The 17,044-nt window shown below is 43.7% G+C and overlaps 1 protein-coding gene across 2 annotated transcripts in view; it reads left to right on the top strand.

Moving 5' to 3' along the window:
• LOC141107698 (cytochrome P450 2C8-like) overlaps positions 1-16,519 on the top strand; it is a 90,936-nt gene extending 74,417 nt beyond the window's left edge. For both annotated transcript variants that reach the window (XM_073598613.1, XM_073598614.1), the window contains 4 exons: positions 2,561-2,702; positions 5,907-6,094; positions 9,737-9,878; positions 16,063-16,519. In XM_073598613.1, the coding sequence (XP_073454714.1) occupies positions 2,561-2,702; positions 5,907-6,094; positions 9,737-9,878; positions 16,063-16,244 (654 nt within the window). In that variant the 3' untranslated portion in view covers positions 16,245-16,519. The remainder of the gene's footprint in view (positions 1-2,560; positions 2,703-5,906; positions 6,095-9,736; positions 9,879-16,062) is intronic.
• The last annotated feature ends 525 nt before the right edge of the window (positions 16,520-17,044 follow it).

Below are 17,044 nucleotides of genomic sequence, written 5' to 3'. Positions count from 1 at the left end.
GTCAAAAATAGGCTTAGTCATGAAAGGTTATAATTAAAAAAAAAAACACATACACTATAGTTTATGACCAGAAGGGATACCAGCAAGGTCACAATGTGACTTTACAGACACTTTAAGTCTGCTGCTGAAGTAATTTGCTTGAGAATCTGTCCTCCTGCACCTACTTGTGTTTTTGAAGTATCCTGCACCCTTATCCCTCTATCCCCGTGTTCAAGTTGTGCAATAAATCTTTAAAAAAAGACACACATAGACAGCCTGAGATTTTTTGGTGTGCTCTGGTGTCGGTATTTGGGCTGTAGCCCTTGAGCAGGTAAGGGAGACCTGTCTATTTCCAGTGGCCCCTGTGGGGATGAGCACTACACTAGCAACCCTAAAAAAATAGTAGTATTAGGACCAAGTTAGCTTGCTGGTGGCACTGTGGTGCTCTGGGAAGAAAGCTGCAGTTTTCTGCCCAAAACGCCACAGTGCCACCAGGAGGCGAACTTGGTCCTAACAAGTAGATCTGCGAAGACTGGCCTGCAGTAAAAACAGTTTCGGCTGAATTCCTGGTATGGCAATTTTTACATAGTGACATTGGTCCTTGCACCAATGTAAGTATGTACACTGCTCATAAAAATTAAAGATTAAACAATTAAAAAAACACTTTGAAAACACATTACATTTCAATGGGGAAATATATCATGCTGGATATCTATAATGATATTTATTTATTTTTATTTTTATCAGGTACTTATATAGCGCTGTCAATTTACGCAGCGCTTTACATATTCATTGTACATTCACATCAGTCCCTACCCTCAAGGAGCTTACAATCTAAGGTCCCTAACTCACATTCATACATACTAGGGACAATTTAGGCCGGATCCAATTAACCTACCAGCATGTCTTTGGAGTGTGGGAGGAAACCGGAGTACCCGGAGGAAACCCACGCAGGCACAGGGAGAACATGCAAACTCCAGGCAGGTAGTGTCGTGGTTGGGATTCGAACCAGCGACCCTTCTTACTGCTAGGCGAGAGTGCTACCTACTAGACCACTGTGCCACCCATATGGACTGGGTAATGTGTTAGAAGCGAAAGGATGCCATATCAGTTGATGGAAATGAAAATTATCAACCTACAGAGGGTTGTATTCAAAGACACCCCAAAAATACAATTTTTTTCTGACTGTTTTTCCCTAGTTTTGCATTTGGCTAGGGTCACTACTGGTAGAATGAGGTGATACCTGGACCCTATAGAGGTTGCACAGGCAGTCCAACTCCTATAGAATGGCAAATAAATACTTGCCATTGCCAGAAGGTTTGCTGTGTCTCCCAGCACAGTCTCAAGAGGATGACGGAAATTCTAGGAGACAGGCAGTTACTTTAGGAGAACTGGACAGGGCTGTAGAAGGTTCTTAACCCATTAGCAGGACCGGTATCTGCTCCTTTGTGCAAGGAGGAACAGGATGAGCACTACCAGAGCCTTATAAAATGACCGCCAGCAGGCCACTGATGTGAATGTCTCTGACCAAACAATCAGGAACAGACTTCATGAGTGTGACTTAAGGGCCCGATGTCCTCTAGTGGGCCCTGTGCTCACTGCCCAGCACCGTGGAGCTCGATTGGTATTTGCCATTGAACACCAGAATTGTCAGGTCCTCCACTGGCGACCTGTGCTTTTCACAGATGAGAGTAGGTTCACACTGAGCACATGTGACAGACATGAAAGGGTCTAGAGAAGCCATGGAGAACATCATGCTGCCTGTAACATCATTCAGCATGACCGATTTGGTGGTGGGTCAGTGATGGTCTGGGGAGGCATATCCATGGAGGGACGCACAGACCTCTACAGGCTAGACAATGGCACCATGACTGCCATTAGGTATCGGGATAAAATCCCTGGACCCATTGTCAGACCCTACGCTGGTGCATTGGTCCCGGGTTCCTCCTGGTTCATGACAATGACCGGCCTCATGTGGCGAGAGTATGCAGCCAGTTCCTGGAGGATGAAGGATTGATACCACTGAATGGCCCCCACGCTCACCTGACCAAAATCCAATAGAACACCTCTGGGACATTATGTTTTTGGTCCTTCCAACACCGCCAGATTGCACCTCAGTCTGTTCTGGAGCTTAGTGATGCCCTGGTCCAGATATGGGAGATAATACCCCAGGACACCATCCATCATCTCATTAGGAGCATGCACCCCAACGTTGTCAGGCATGCATACAATCACGTGGGGGCCATACAAACTACTAAGTATCCTTTTGAGTTGCTGCAATGAAATTTTAGCAAAATGGACTAGCCTGCTGCATAATTTTTTCACTTTGATTTTCAGGGTGTCTTTGAATTCAGCGCTCTGTAGGATGATCATTTAAATTAACATCAAAAGATGTGGCATGCTTTCGTTTCTCACACATTACCCAGTCCATATCAGTATAGATATCCAGCAAGATATTTTTCTCCATTGAGATCTGATGTGTTTTCAAAGTGTTCCTTTATTTTTTGTGAGCCATGTGTATGCTGGAATTCTTCTTCAAGGTTTTTAGGTTTTCAGTATGTGATTTCTGTTTTGTTCTCAGGAAAAGGATAATCCCAACACAGAGTTTCACTTTGAAAACTTGTTCGTCACAGTGATGAATTTATTCTTTGCCGGGACTGAAACCACAAGTACAACAATAAGACTTGGTCTGAGGATTTTGCTCAAGCATCCAGATGTCCTAGGTATGAGAATTTTAATGATCTTGCTGCAAATGCCGAATGCTTAAAGCTGAAATTCAGACATTTTTCCAACTTTTTATCAGATCCCACAGTTGGTAGTTCCCACAGTCCTCATAGATTAAAAAGAATTGCTTGCTCTACATATTTTGCGACCTGAAATGTCACTTCTTCAGGAGCTTCAATAAATCTAATTGGAGAAACATACTCAAACATACAGTACAAAATATTTGCATGGTGGTACAGGTGTGTGTATGTACATGAACTCAGCAATAATGTGGTGCTTAAGCACATGGTCTCAACGCTCATCTATACCGGAAATAATGACCGCAGAACAACCCCCTCCAATCAGAGATGACAACCAGGGACACCAGGGCCAAGTAGTAGCCACAACAAAGGCATGGATTTTGGGATGTGGGGATGTACACATAAACTGGGTATAAAAGGTATAACAGCAATTATTGAAATAAACTGCTTGAGTTGTGGTTGGGGTATACTATAGTTCTAAATCCCATACTTGCATATAAGCCAGTCTGCCTCCACTACTGTGTGTGTCACTTTAAGCCAGATGCTTTTCAATCTAGGGAGAAAACCATAGTGTTGGTGCTCCTAAGATCTTTAACAATATAATGGCAGAAAAAGCCTAGCCATAGAAATATAAGGAAAGGGAACTAACAGAGCTCAAAATACCTTGATTAGCTGGTCCAGGATAAATAAATTCAGTCAGAATCATGTGTGCACATTCACAAGGATTATACAGGCATCCAATACTGGCAGGTTAAACATTCACCGCCTGGGAAGCAGAGTAAACAGGCATGCCATGAAAACCAGGGGATTGTATGCATATACTAGGGCGAAAGTGACACGACAAAAAGTGCTGGGTAAAGTACATGGGTGTACGAAGTTCCGAGTATGAGGCTGCCGGTTCACTATTTCCAGGGGTTGGATGGACGGGCACATGTGCACTGAAGTACCAGACATTCCAGTCCCAGTGCCTGCCGTTTGCAGTGAGCCAAGGTGACAGAGATGGACAGTGTCTCCAAAATGCCGTGGGTGGATGCATCGTCCCACCATCCTGGGTTAAGGTGGCCCAGGAAGGTGGGTTTAAGCCCCACGGCTTGGGTGGCCACACATCCCAGCCGTGTCTACAGCAACATTCTGCAGCTAATGCCCCCAGCGTTCAAAAAGGGAAATTGCGATCAAAATTCCGGTCATAAGAGTGGAAAGACACATGTGTACAAATATAAGCTTCAAGATACAGGGCTGGGACACACGTTCCCGGCAAATACAGTAATTTAAATCTAGCAGTACAATTTGATTGGACAATTACTATGTTTGTACATTTAAGTTGTTGGAACATTGACTTCAAAAAACATTTGTGATGGTGTTGGTGATGGAGGGAGGAACAGGTCACATCCCGAGCATCCCTTTCGGCATGGTTAAGTAATTGATCAGCATGTGGGTGGTGCCCAGGTGGGGAAGGAGAGGAGTGTGCGCTCATGCTCTTGCAGGCTGCCAGAGGCATATGCCAAAACGCAAGTGTAGCATTAATGCGATGCTCTCAGTAATGAGTGACACTCCTCACACAGACAGTAGTTTTATTCCATGGCACAGCTCTTCTCCTTTATAAACTGTACACTATAAATAACAGTCCCTCATTATACTTTCCCCCTCCATGTAGCATTTCGGAGCCACTGCCGCATGACATGCACCAAACTTCACCAGTCCATCTACCTGTCACCTCATCTCAGTGACACTGACATAAAAGATTAATGTTTCATCTCCACTAGTGATTGAACTTGTATCCCAGGAAGCTCCATGCCACTCTCTGTGCTTCAGTACTTTGAGGAGTCACTCCGTCTTCCAGGACTTCCAGGCTGGGTCCTTAGGATGCCTTATACTGCAAGTTGATTTGGGAAGCCTAAGCATACACGTTCCCTCATTACCTGGGCCTTCTGTCACCTATGCCAAGTCACCTCTGCTTCCTGACCAGATGGCTGCTATATGCTTATAGACACTAGTACTTTAGTCCTTTGCAATGGCAATATAGCCTTCTCTAGTTAGCATTACCATTCATTCAGACTCTGGTACACCTTCTTCTCTTGTATTGTCCTGTCCCATGGTGTGACCATATGAGTGATAGGCCTTGAATGCACCCCTCTGAGTACGTCTTCTAGTAACTTTAGACCAGGCAAGGATACATTAACAACAAAGTTATCTATACTAAAAGTTGTTTAAGTAGAACAGAGCATTACAGATAGCTTCTTCACAGTCATCCATTCCTTCTTACAAATTGCTAGCTTGGTGCCTTCTGGTGCCCCTGCCCATTGAGGTAGTCATACCTTTTAAGTGTAGGGAAAGTCCTTAGAGTCTATATGTTCTTGTATAAGTCCTCGAGTCCATGTCCTGGAATACCAACTGGGTTCCTGCCAAGTGGTGAACCAACAACAAAGTATATGTTAGAGTTTATAGCAATCTCCTACTTCAATTCCCACATATGGAGCATATCAGTCTAGAGGTGGTTCCTTCCTTTTATCTACTTGCCCATAAGCAAAAGGACAGCACCACCCAAAAACCCAGGAAACCTGGCCAGCATAGTTAACCCCTAGCTTCCCCAAGGCACGCATTTAGAAGGGCAGCATAACTAAACAGTGCCACACTTAGTACAGACAGAGCATAATAATAACAAAAATAAAAAAATCATAACAACCACTTAGTGAGCACCTGTCTACAAGAAGATTGCATTGCAAAAGTCTACAGCACCCATTAGGCAGCAGGGAGGAACATGAATACCTAAAAGAATGCTGTGGATGTGCTCTTTCTTATAATGCTCTTGAAAGGGGATCCAAGGCAGGGTGCTGCAATGTTTACAGAAGCCTGCTGACCCCTCTCACCAAGCTCAGAGCAAAGACCAGAAGACAGACCCAGTGATTATGTCACTGGATCTCATAATGGATATTTATTGAAAATAAAATAATTTGCTTGAAAAATTTGATTTGCATGTTGACTGGGGAAAGGGGAACCAGAAGAAATATTATATGGGTATATTACACTTCAGCTTCTATGAAAAATGCTGAGTCACATTTCCATTACTCTGAGGCAAATGTCCAACCTCTTGCAAAAATCCCAACATGCAGGTACGATGATAGTGGATGCACTGGGCTCGAAATGTAAATTTTTCTTCCTAAACCTCTATTCATCTCTTCTCAGCTAAAGTCCAGGAAGAAATAGACGAGGTTATTGGCCCAGATCGCTGCCCATCTGTGGAAGATAGGAGCAGGATGCCATTTATGGATGCTATGATACATGAGATACAGAGGTTCGGGGATATCTTGCCATTAGGTGCACCTCATGCAGCTGCCCAAACCACCCACTTCCGAGGCTACACCATTCCCAAGGTTGGAGAGTTTATTTTTTACTTTTGCAGTAATTTGAGTTTGAGGTTACTTCTGAATTGCAAGCCCCACAGTATACGTTATTTGCATAATTTAATAATAAAAGGGAGCCCCTGTGGCATACCAATGCATTGGAACATTATAGTATAATGGTCCCAAACTGATTCATTGATGAGGTCAGGAGTCTGCACGGCCTGGCCCTTGAATAACTGCACAGTGAACATTTTTTTTTCAAACCAATATAATAATAATAATAATAATAATAATAATAATAATAATAAATTTTATTTATAATGTACTTTACATCAAAAGATCTCACAGTGCTACAGGTTAAAATGAGCCGTTTATACAAAGAAACGAACATCTAAAAAGAACAAAAAGCTTTGCTAAAAAGAAATGTCTTAAGACCTTTTTTAAAACAGTCAGTGGATTTAGGAGCCTTCAAGGTGTCAGGTAGGGCATTCCACAGGCGCGGGGCAGCTGCACAAAAAGCCCGGTCTCCCATTGTCCTAAGTCTAGTTCTAGGTATTTGAAGAAGGTTTGCGTGAATGGAGCAGAGGGAACGTGATGTGTTTTGTGGTTTAAGAAGTTATTTAAGGTAAGAAGGAGCATATCTATGTATATATTGGTATGTAAGGAGGGAAACCTTGTACTCAATCCTGGTGGAGACAGGAAGCCAATGGAGTGAGTGGAGAATGGGGGTAATGTGCTCATGTTTCCGCACTCTCATCAGGATGCTTGCTGCAGAGTTTTGGATGTACTGAAGCCTCTGCAGACTCTTTCTAGGAATCCCAATGAGAAGTGTGTTACAGTAGTCCAGTCTGGAGGAGATAAAGGCATGAACCAGGCTAGTGGTAAGTAGTGCCTTTACATGCATATGAACTTTAATGGCATCCCAGTCTTAGTCCGTAGGGTTCAATATTGAGTTGACCCAGCCTTTGCAGCTATAACAGCTTCAACTCTTCTGGGAAGGCTGTTCACAAGGTTTAGGAGTGTGTCTATGTGAATTTTTCACCATTCTTCCAGAAGCGCATTTGTGAGGTCAGGCACTGATGTTGGACAAGAAGGCCTGGCTCACAGTCGTTGCTCTAATTCATCTCAAAGGTGTTCTATCAGGTTGAGGCCAGGACTCTGCAGGACAGTCAAGTTCCTCCACCCCAAACTCGCTCATCCATGTCTTTATAGACCTTGCTTTGGGCACTGATCCAAATCATTTTGGTGGAGGGGAATTATGTTGTTGTGGGGTTGGCTTGGCCCCTTAGTTCCAGTGATGCAAACTCTTAAGGTGTCAGCTGACCAAGACATTTTATGGAAATTTCATGTTCCCAACTTTGTGGGAACAGTTTGGAGATGGCCCTTCCTGTTCCAACATGACTACGCACCAGTGCACAATGCAAGGTCCATAAAGACATGGATGAGCGAGTTGGGGGTGGAGGAACATTACTGACCTGCACAGAGTCCTGACCTCAACCTGATAGAATGTGTTTGGGATGAATTAGAGTGTAGACTGCAAGCCAGGCCTTCTCATCCCACATTAGTGCCCGACCTCACAAATATGCTTCTGGAAGAATGGTCAAACATTTCCATAGACACACTCCTAAACCTTGTGGACAGCCTTCCCAGAAGATTTTAAGCTGTTCTAACTGCAAAGAGTGGGCCAACGCAATATTGAACCCTATGCACTAAGACTGGGATGCCATTAAATTTCATGTGCGTGTAAAGGCAGGTGTCCCAATACTTTTGACAATATAGTACATGACACATATATGCATACAGCCGGCAGGATGGTGTGTGCGTCCCTTTTACAATGATCCACCTTGGGGAAATCTCCTCCTAGACAGCAGACGCTACTGTAAAAATGGAATCTGTGTACTCTCTGTATGTAGCAGAATACATAGTCTTTCCTTGAATATGCAATACAGTCTATAACACTATTTTCTGGCAAGATGATCAAGTAGCTGCAGATATAACAGTTCTGTATAGCAGCAAAGTAATATGGTTCTGAATATATCAGAGACAGTCACTGTAGCACAAGGAAATTCCATGCAGAGACCATGTGGCACTTAAAATACATAGATCCCAACTGTCCCTGATTTCGAGGCAATGTCCCCGATTTGGAGCAATGTCCCTCTCCCCCCCCCCTTTTTTGTCCCTCATTTTGATCTGATCTATATAGTTGTATATAAAATGCACTTTTTATCTTTCAAAAAGTCTTTCCCAGCGCTAAACTTTTCATCCGATTTCTAAACTGCATTTGTACATTTTAAAAGCCAATATAAATAGTAGTGGTAAAAAAAAGCCCTTGTGGATTTAATTAACCTTTTTTTTTGGTTAATTCTCCTTTAAGGGGGTGTGGCAGGGGGGCGTGTCATATGCCTACATACGTTTGACAGTAGGTGTCCCTCATTCACATCTCAAAATGTTTGGAGGTATGATAATATAGTAGTCTTAGGCAGACACAAGAAACATGTAGAATCTGCGCCAGTCCCTCTGTGCTGCCCTCTAACCACTGAACAAACAGGAATCAGATCAAACAATAATCAAGATGTCTCCCTGAAGTCTCTCTCAGCTACCCTCTTCCAGAAGCTTCTTTCACTGATCTCTTCTCCCAGACTCAGATTTAGAGCATTCTACTGTCTAACATCACACACTCTCTTTCCAGGCTGGCACATCCTTTTCTATAGCTATCCCATACAAGCCGCAGCAGCCATTTTGGGGTAGGATGAGTTTTACTGAGCTATATTGCTGGCCAAGTGTTTGGAAAAAGGTGACCTCTAGCAGGAAATAGTCGGTGTCAGATAGTAAATAGTTGCTGCCACATAACAGATCAAAACCTCTATGACTAAGTCTAAGTGGGCGGGGTGAAATGCCTCAGGGGCGTGGCTTAGGAGGAGTTCAAAGCTGATGCTGTTCACATTCCTCTCCACCTGTTCAGCCAGTGGTGTTCTTGTCTCTTATTTCCTCATTCTTCACTGCTTTCTGGATCAAGCATAAGACAGCCGGCTCCTTTACATTGCTGTGAGACTCAGGATTTTTTAGTAGCAGAGCACCTTGAGCAGCACTATAAGTGGTTACAGGGTTCAAAATTGTAGTTTTGGCAATCAATAGAGTTCTGCTACACCATACCTCCCAACATTTTGAGATGGGAATGAGGGACCCCTACTAGCAAATGTATGTAGGCAGAGGACACACCCCCTGCCACACCCCCTTAAAGGAGAATTAACCAAAATAAAAGGTTAATTAAATCCACAAGGGCTTTTTTTACCACTAATATTCCTTTATATTGGCTTTTAAAATGTACAAATGCAGCAATTTAGAATTTGGATGAAAGGTTTAGCACTGGGAAACACTTTTTGAAAGATAAAAAGTGCATTTTATATACAACTACATGGATCAGACCAAAATTAGGGACAAATGATGGGGAATGAGGGACATTGCTCCAAATCAGGGACAGTCCCTCGAAATCAGGGACAGTTGGGAGCTATGGCTACACACCTCCACAACAGGTAACAGCAAATGTCTTCGGTGTAGTATGCCAACTACTTAGCCACCATGCCGACCAGGTTATCAATTCATGAAATAGCTATTAATAAAATAGATATCTCACCATTTTCTATCCTGCCTTTTCTATTTATCTCCATTTAGGGAACAACTGTCTTCCCATTGTTGACATCAGTGTTGAAGGATCCAAAATACTTTCACAACCCTCATGTGTTTGACCCATATCGTTTTTTGGATGAGAAGAACCGATTTCAAAAGAATGAAGCTTTCATGCCATTTTCTACAGGTATGGCTATTGTTGAGGGAGAAAAAAACAAAAGAATGGAAGTGTAGGTGGGGTGCAGCGGCAAAAACACACACAGTCCAAGTATGATGCAAAAAACTTGTATTAAAGTAATGCCAACAGCAGTTCAGTAAATTCGAAGGGAAAACAGCTCAACCGGGAACACTCTCATATTCCACAGCATGTAGAGAGCAGGTCTCAGCCAAACTGACAGCGCCTGGAGGGGCAGAATGAGAGCAGGTCTCAGCCCACCCAGGTGTGTTACAACAATGAATGAATATTTGCTGTTGTAACACTGATCCTCCTACTGGCCAATCAAGAAGTGGGTTTTGACACCGGTCACTCGATTTTCTGAAAGGACAGGTGATCCTATTGGACGCCTATGAGGAGGAGGGGAGGAGCTGGAAGCCACCATAGAGGAAAGGACTCAGAGCCGAGCCACTGCACAAGGCTGCTTGCCACCCCCCCACGATTGGGTAAGTGCCTAATCGACCAGCAAACAGCAGGGGGCGGGGGTGGTTGGTTGTTTGCTGTTGCCCCCTCCCCAAAAAAAAAAAACAGCTGCCACTGAAAGTGACTCCAGTGCTCTTCCTTCACCAATATGCACTCACCGTAATGCCATTGATAAACAGCAGATAAACAGGTATCAATCCAATCTAGAGGAATTCCCAGCAGCCATTCGATTAGTTCCTTAGATAGACAGTGTTCAATCAAGGGGAATCCTAGCCAAAAAATGCTCACCATACAGAGCCCAAGAAGTGATATATAGTGTAGTATCATTATTTAAAGTTTTAGCAATTTAAAACAGCTTAAAAACTTTCCATATGGTGTACACTAACATAAAAAATAAAAACAATACTTAAATAGGCTCTGCCGACCCATGATGGCCGTACAATTAAAAAAGGGTGCGCTTGGCCAATATAGTGAAAGACTGCAGGACTGAAAAAATCCCTGGATTGGTGGGATGTGGTAAATGTGGTATTAAGTGTAAAGTGTGCTGTCAAAACTAAATGTATAAGTTCATAGACTTATATGCAAATACCAAATGTGCGTAAACAATTGATTAAAAATGACAAAAAACTTGAAACAAATCACTGAAACAAAGTCTGAAAAACAGGAGTCCTGAAATTAAATAAAATTATGAGTGCAAAAAAACCTCTAATAGGCAAGTTCAAAATTATGGTTATGATAAGAACAACATTAATGTTGTAAACCCTTGTGTTTTTTCACCTTAATGGATCCTATCCATTAAGGTGAAAAAACACCTGGCAGTCACCGGCCCCCCCCCCAACATTTTACTTAGCTGAGCCCCTTCATCTCTTCAGCAGGGACGCGCTTTCGCTCTTTCTATGGGGTCCCGGCTCTTGATTGGATAGATTGATAGCAGCGCAGCTATTGGCTCCCACTGCTGTCAATCAAATCCAATGACGTGGGCTCTGGGGCGGGGCCGAGTCTGGCATTCGTGTCTGTGGATGCAAATGCTGGATTCAGGAGCGCGCCTGCAAGGTAACCCCCTCGGGAGAGCGCTATCTGATGCGAGGAGGAGCCGCGAGAGCCGCCAGGGGGCCCAAGAAGAGGATGTTCGGGGACACTCTGTGCAAAACGAGCTGCACAGTGGAGGTAAGTATGATATGTTTGTTATTTAAAAAAAATAAAAAAAACGATCCTTTACAATCACTTTAATGACAAAAAAATTGTGTGTATAAAAATGAGTCCATCTGTGAATCAACTGCTAGATCCAATGAAAATGTCCATCCAAAACAATGCAAGAGTAAAGGTTCAGTACAAACATATCCAAACATGCCTGTCAGTGCCACCTATCAGTGCTGCATATCAGTGCCAGTCAGTGAAGGAGAAAACAAAACAATATAAAAAAAAAATGTAAAAAACAAATGTCTTCATCAGTTTAGACCGATATGTATTCTTCTACAAATTTCACTGTTCCTAATTACTAGGAACAGACCATCTGTCTCTCTTCTCCTGTCAGAATGGGGATTTGTGTGTTTACACACACAAATCCCCGTTCTGGCTCCTGTGGCCGTGATCGCGGGTGGCCAGGGGCTGGTCGGCAAGTGGTTAACCACTTCTGGACCAGCCTCCGCAGTTTTACTGCAGCAGGTTGGCTGGGCTGGGCAAATCAACGTTATCTTACCTCACTTTTCCTTTTGGCCACTAGGGGCACGCCCGCAGGGTGTGTCCAGAGCCAAGGCGAGTGCCCTGTGGGCGCGATGACCGCCGGACACCCATGATTGCTCGTGACAGAGCGATAACCGAGATCTGTGTGTGTAAACACACAAATCCCAGTTCTTTCAGGGGAGTAGAGACAGATCGTGTGTTCATAGTAAGTATGAACAGTGATCTCTCTCTCCTCCTAGACAGTCCCGTCCCCCCTACAGTTAGAACACACCTAGGGAACACAGCTAACCTCTTGATCGCCCCCTAGTGTTAACCCCTTCCCTGCCAGTGACATTTACACAGTAATCAGTGCATTTTTATAGCACTGATCGCTGTATAATTGTCAATAGTCCCAAAAATGTGTCAAAAGTGTCCAATTTGTCCTCCGCAATATCGCAGTCCAGATAAAAATCGCAGATCGCCGCCATTACTAGTAAAAAAAAAATAATAATAAAAATGCCATCCCCTATTTTGTAGACGCTCTAAAAATATATCCCCTATATTGAAGAAGCTATAACTTTTGCACAACACAATCAATAAACGCTTATTGCAGATTTTTTTTTTACCAAAAATATGTAGAAGAATACTTATCGGCCTAAACTAAAGAAAAAATTAGTTTTTTTGAAAAAAATGTGGGATATTTATTATAGCAAAAAGTAAAAGATAGTGTTTTTTTTTCAAAATTGTCGCTCTTCTTTTGTTTATAGCGCAAAAAATAAAAACCGCAGAGGTGATCAAATATCACTAAAATAAAGCTCTATTTGTGGGAAAAAAAGGATATCAATTTTGTTTAGGTACAGCGTCGCACGACCGCGCAATTGTCAGTTAAAGCAATGCAGTGCAGTATCACAAAAAATGGCTTGGTCATTGAGCAGCCAAATCCTCCGGGGCTGAAGTGGTTAAAAAGAAATATTCAAATATTCAAAACAAAATGAGCTTATTAGAGCAATCTGGCATCAAAATGCCTTTAATGGCCAAAAATTAAACCACAGTGCCAGATACGTGCCTTTATATCCTCACACTGTAAATTAACAATTAAATAGAGAAAATTTTATTTAAATAAAAATAATGAAAATTTTATAAAAAATTACAAAAAATCAAAAAAGAATTTAAACTTCTATGAGTGAACACTGGTGTGCATGGTTCCTCGCAAAACCATTGGACCCTTGTAGATGAGCACCACCTACTCTAGAGAAAGTAGACTGCCAACAAATAAAAACTAAACTATAAAGAATAAGACCCCTTTCACACTGGGGCGTTTTTCAGGTGCTTTTGGGCTAAAAATAGAGCCTTTAAAGTGCCTGAAAAACGCCTCCCCTGCAGCCCCAGTGTGAGAGCCTGAGTGCTTTCACACTGGGGCGGTGGGCTTGCAGGACGTTAGAAAAAGTCCTGCAAGCAGCATCTATGTCAATTGAAATGAATGGGCAGCGCTTCGGCAGTGGCACTTTTCGGTAGTTAAAAGTGCCGCTAAAACAACGGTATAGCGCCGCTAAAACTAGCGGCACTTTACCACTAATGCCCGGCAAGGCTCAGTGTGAAAGGGCTCTAAAAGATATAAAAGTGGATGGCTTTTGCAAAATAATAAAAAAAACAGCCAACAACTTAAACCAACCAGTGAGCAATTAAAGCAAACAAATGCAAATAGTGACGGCTACTGTCAGCCTGTTATCACTTTGTACAGTCCACCTCTTTTTGCATACACCTGTCATCCCAGCAGCGAGAATCTGCTGATTCTTGCCACTTGAATCCTGTGTGTGCCTGTTATCCCCTGTGCGAAGGAGGCCTATAAGGTAACCATAGTAAACACCCCCACCAGTGTTAATGGTTTGTTTCAACACTCTAACTTTTTGTGCTTGCAAGATTGGTCTGTTAAGGACAGGTAAAACCCAACAATGACAACAAAGGGATATAAAGCTTAAAAAAAAAAGAAAACAAATGTAGCCACTACAACTGAGGACTAGTAGGTTGTAATATATTTTTGTTTTTGGGTTTAGGTACGCTTTAGGCAATGCCTAGATAAAAATCCATGGTACTTCTTAGCAAGATAGACTATGCTGTCAATACATGCTGTACATCTCAAGGTTTAATTTAGAATTCTGGATGCAGCATCATTTTAAAAATACAGTGCAAAGAGCAATATCCACTGGGCAACCCGTCACAAAACAAAATCATCATTAAGCAGTCCATAGATGGCAGACTGCTAAAAGTTAATCCCTAGTCTTTGACAGTGGCTGGTGCTCAAATTTTTTTTTGGGGGGGGGGGGGGGGGCGCAAAATTTTTTTGAAAAAAAATCAATTGCAGCCACTGTGCCATCAAACACTGCCACTGTGCCCTCAAACGCTGCCACTGTGCCCATCATACGCTGCCACTGTGCCCATCATACGCTGCCACTGTGCCCATCATACGCTGCCACTGCGCCCATCATATGCTGCCAGTGTGCCCATCATATGCTGCCAGTGTGCCCAAACACTGCCATTGTGACCATAAGACGCTGCCACTGTGCCCATCAAATGCTGCCACTGTGCCCAAACATGGCCAGTGTGCCCATCATCTGCTCCCAGTGTGCCCATCAAATGCTGCCAGTGTCCCTCCCGGGACACACCGCTGACACCCCCCGCGTGTGAGTGGATCGCGGGACACAACGTTAACACCCCCCCACAAGTGGTGGATCGTGGGACACAACGCTGACACAACCCCCCCGCGCGGATGGATCGGCGCTTACCTTGTCCTCTTTTCCGGCGTCTCCTCTCGTTTTCTCTGCCCCACTGCCACCAAAGCGCTGAGCATCCAATAGGGATGCCTGGCGCTTTGGCCAATCAGGAAACAGGTCTCACTGACCTGCCTCTTTATTGGTGGGGAGGCAATGCGGTGTGAAAATAGTGAATATTCATTCGCTATGGTCGCACAATTGGGTGGACTCAGGGTGCACCCTCTGCGCCCCGAGCCCACCCTTTTTTGAAGCCTATTAGAGCCTCTGGCTCTAATCAGGTGCTTCAAAAGAATACACCCCCTCCCACCCCCGCCATAGGAATCCATGCGTCCGGCGTTCTGAAAGGGAACGGAAGCATGGATAGGGAGGCGGCAGCAGGGTTAAGGGGGGCGGCGCCCATGCGCCCACAATGCACGGGCCGCCACTTGTCTTTGACCTGCTGCTTGAGTTGATTATGATTTGCCCATGTAGTGCTGACCCCGAGAGGGACTGCTGTAAATAACCCAGGAGGTCTCCCTTTACCTGTTCACAGGCTGCCAGGCCCAGACACCAGTTCTAAGCACATTTATCAACACAAGCTCTGTCTAGGAGATGTGTTTTTGTAGAATTATTGCATTGCTTCATATAGAAAAGAGGGATGAGGGTGTAGCATACTCCCAAATGCAAAACAGGAACAGGAGGACAGATTTTCAAGCACAAATACTATAGGAGTAGCCTTTACTGGAGGTAGAAGGGATAGCCAGCGAATCTGAGACTCTGAGCAGTCTCCATCCTTACAGCAGCCTCTGGCATTAATCCCCAAAGCACAAACATACCTGGAGTCCTAGATTAAGGTTCTACTCACAATATCCAAGGACAGCTGACAGCCACCCAGCTTCCACGCAACACTCTTCATTGAGAGAAAAAGAGACATTCCCCAGTCCAGCTTCTTCGGGTGATGACCCCCAGCAAATATCCTTCAGTCCAGGTTATTTCAGGTCCTCAGCCAGCACATGCTGAGGCCTAGCAGTACTTCAGTACAGGGAGGCAGCAGACCCTAGCGAATAAAGCTTATCTTCTCCCCAGCCACCTTCTGGATGCCCCCTCCCAGTAATTGGCTGGGGTCAGTTAAATATTCAGCTTCATACAGACAGACAGGTGCAATCAACCACCAAGCTTAGGGAAACCCGACCAAACCTAGAAAATAGATTGTTGCTCTACTGAGTGCAAAAAGGTTTTCACTACACTTAGCTAGTTGCACGTCAAAACTATTAGACACACACAAATACAAGATATGATTTGTTGTTTTTCTGTTTCTACAGGAAGGAGAATCTGCCTGGGAGAAGGCATGGCAAGAATGGAAATTTTTATTTTCCTCACGTTTATCCTGCAAAATTTTAACCTGAAATCAGATGAGGATCCTTCCACAATTGATCTTTCTCCTCTGCCCAACAGCAACGGCATTGTCCATCGGTCTTTTGAGATTTGCTTGGTTCCCCGTTAAGTTCCTCTGTTCACATGTCACTGTCCGCTAATTAGCCTGAAGAGAGAGACCTTATTTTACTGGGTTTGCAGTTTCTTCCCATTGAAACCTCAATGTCACATGCTGACATATTCCTAATAATTTAGGGCTGTGTGTGATTTAGGTGCCGTCTAACTGCTCCCCTCCCTCTACTGACTGAATTATGAGCACCTAGCAATTAAATATTTTGCATACCTGAGACTTTTGCTATCTAATAGTATTACTTTAATAAAACATTACTACACCAACCATTAAAACTGCAGCAATTGTATTCATTATTTAAAAAAAATATTCTGAAGACACTCAGTTCTTAGAAAACACATGTCCTTAGGCTGGATTCATATCTGCGTTCCTCTACATATGAAGTCACTACTGCACCAAGTAGTAAAAGTTTAAACTCTGACCAACAATGCTATATACTGTATATATATATATATATATATATATATATATATATATATATATATATATATATATATATAGCGAGGTCCCGGGCCCCTTTGGTCTAATCAGAACCTTCAGAGTTAGGGACAGCTGACATCCTTCTAGTGGGTTACAAGGCATGGTGGGTGCAGTGGCGTAGCGTGGGGGGTGCAGGGGGTGCCGTGGCCCCGGGCGCGACATTTAGGGGGGCACCAGTATGTGTCACTGGCTGCCTCCTCCTAATTTCTAATTCCTGTGTCCCCGGGCTCCGGCTGCCATGTTAAGTGTCCGGCGCCCTGTGATTGGGCGTATGGGGGTCATGTGAGGCGTAGGGCTGGCCTGTCCTCGATCGCTCCTGA

This window comes from Aquarana catesbeiana, linkage group LG09 (genome assembly GCF_042186555.1).
Source record: "Aquarana catesbeiana isolate 2022-GZ linkage group LG09, ASM4218655v1, whole genome shotgun sequence".
NCBI lineage: Eukaryota > Metazoa > Chordata > Amphibia > Anura > Ranidae > Aquarana > Aquarana catesbeiana.
The sequence above is the reverse complement of the archived record's forward strand: the minus strand, read 5'-3'. Positions and strand labels throughout refer to the sequence as shown.